Source organism: Beta vulgaris, chromosome 5 (genome assembly GCF_026745355.1).
Source record: "Beta vulgaris subsp. vulgaris cultivar EL10 chromosome 5, EL10.2, whole genome shotgun sequence".
Classification (NCBI taxonomy): Eukaryota; Viridiplantae; Streptophyta; class Magnoliopsida; order Caryophyllales; family Amaranthaceae; genus Beta; species Beta vulgaris.
In genome coordinates this window covers 32,819,880-32,822,137 of record NC_079206.1, presented here as the reverse complement: position 1 = coordinate 32,822,137, position 2,258 = coordinate 32,819,880, and the positions used below count along the sequence as shown (strand labels likewise).

The 2,258-nt window shown below is 35.8% G+C and overlaps 1 protein-coding gene across 1 annotated transcript; it reads right to left on the bottom strand.

Annotated features, from left to right (window-relative positions):
• Positions 1–924: 924 nt before the first annotated feature.
• Positions 925–1,879, bottom strand: LOC104893759 (4-alpha-glucanotransferase DPE2). Its single transcript, XM_057394696.1, has 5 exons — positions 1,868–1,879; positions 1,714–1,797; positions 1,388–1,630; positions 1,200–1,282; positions 925–1,009 (listed from the first exon to the last, which is right to left on the bottom strand). Exons 1-5 carry the CDS (start codon positions 1,877–1,879, stop codon positions 925–927), a joined length of 507 nt encoding a protein of 168 aa, XP_057250679.1.
• Positions 1,880–2,258: the final 379 nt, after the last annotated feature.

Below are 2,258 nucleotides of genomic sequence, written 5' to 3'. Positions count from 1 at the left end.
CACGGAAATGACCCCGAATCTCCTTCCTCAACCTATAAAGTGTTCTTTCGATCTCTGAATCAAGCAATAAAGATCCAATATGAGAAGCACGGGTGTGAACCATAAGACGGGTTCACACACCAATAATCAGAAACAAACACTCAAATAAACAACCCAAACACCACTACTACATAAATGAGCTATTGCAACCCCTAAAAACCGTTGCAATAGACTCAACCGTTGCAATAGAGCTATTGCAACGGTCAGACAACCGTTGCTGTTGCTGCCCTTGCATTAGCTCTAATGCAACAATCTTGGACACCTAATGCAACGGGCAGTTGCAACACCAAATAACCGTTGCAATAGTACTAATGCAACTCATGTTTATTGTCTAATGCAACGCCTCTATGGTATCCAATGAACCGTTGCATTACATATGATGCAACATATTTCATAGTCTAATGCAACACCTCTATGGTATCCCATGAACCGTTGCATTACATATGATGCAACACATTTCAATGTTTAAGGCAACACCTCTATGGTATCCCATGAACCGTTGCAAATTTTTTCCATATTATGGCTACTACAACGACGAATCTATAAATATGTATATATTAACCTATTAACTTGATGTTGATGCAAAGCTGAAATAATTCAAAAAAAAATCCAAATAAACATAATGATAAAATTTTATATTCCAAAAAGATCGATAAATATATTCAAGCTAAGATCATCCAATCGTTTGACAATTTCCAACACCAAGTACTTAATATAATACTATCGTATATATATCAAATCCCAACAGAAGTTTGATCACCTAATATATTTATTTCCAACCTAATATAGATGCACAAAAACATATATACTTCTAGCGTAAATATATTACCAAAAAACAAGATTACTAGCTAGTTGCCTAATTAATTCCAAAACCATGCTCCACTTTTAAGCGAGATCCACCGCCCAAAAATTGTCATTCGTGCGACCGCAATTGTTCTTCATGTCATACATTTTCCTCTTCTTGATATACCTATAGAATTATACAAAAGTTTAATAAAGCATGACATATGGTTATAATAATATACATTAAGACAAGGGACTAATCTATCATCACGGGACAGAACCAAGGTTAGAAGTAAGCTCTCAATGGAGTTCCTTTTGTGCAGTATAACAAGCTAGCAACAACAATATTATAATAACAAAAAAGATGATAAAAATACTTCATCATTTTAATAAGTAGTTCCCAAATTCTAAAGAAGCCCAATATATGATCGATTCTATAAGCTGTGAAATACTTCGCCATCTAAGACAAGGGAAATAAAACAGAGAACATTTGATTTAACATAAAATCTACACATATTTGAAGAAGCTAATGAGTACAATAATAATACAATGAAGTCTCTTAAACTTGAGTCAAACGACCACGCCACCATCCATAGTTGTCTTTTGACATTTCCTCCCAATTATAAGTTGGAAAACCCCAATTCTGCCCATTTTTATCAAAATAATCAGGTGGTGCTCCAGTTGATGTGTTCATCCGAAACAAGTTTGGATAGACCCAAGTATCAACACTGTTCCTGTCTACACCAATTGGGAGGTCTCCCTTCAACACCACTCCTTTTTTCCTTGCATATTCAGCAGCCTCTGATAGCTGCAATTACATCATTTCATGAGAAAGCAAGACCCAAATTTCAGCTAATAACATACTCTTGGAATAAAGTTCACTCTACTCACTTGTACATGCAAATGATATTGTATGTAATAGTGGAAGCATATGATGCTGTAGTGGGGACTGTCTTCTGAGACAAGTTTCTCAAGCTGCAGAAGCAGAAACCTTCTGTTATATACTACTCACAATCAGATAGTAGCTTTAATTAAAAGTGTAGACAGGCCTCTCCATCACTCTTCATACATGCCCTACAAGCCAGCGTCTTGTTTAAAGGTTGTAATTGAAACAAACAATCAAAAAGCAAAAACTTGTTTACCTTCTCTTCAAAAAATGGGAAAAACGACCCCACTGACTATGATCCGAGGTTTCAAAGAAATCCCGCAGAAAACAGAAGGCTGCATAAGGTTTTAGCCACTCCTTTTCATCATAAAAAAGTGGGTTAGATGGCAAGACCCAAAATCCAAAACTAGAGAATAAAAATATCATTTCAATAAGTATCTAAAGGGTGCCTCGAAGAACCTCATTCTCAGAAAAGAACTCCTGGAAGGAGCTGGATTTAAGTATCAGATCCTTTTCCAGCGAGAAAATCTTCTTAGCAATAGAAAGTTTG

Coding starts and splice junctions, on each gene's coding strand:
- LOC104893759 (XM_057394696.1), bottom strand. Junction 1,631..1,713: donor AATATCATTTGCATGTACAA/GTGAGTAGAGTG, acceptor ATGTAATTGCAG/CTATCAGAGGCTGCTGAATA. Junction 1,283..1,387: donor GGCGTGGTCGTTTGACTCAA/GTTTAAGAGACT, acceptor CCCTTGTCTTAG/ATGGCGAAGTATTTCACAGC.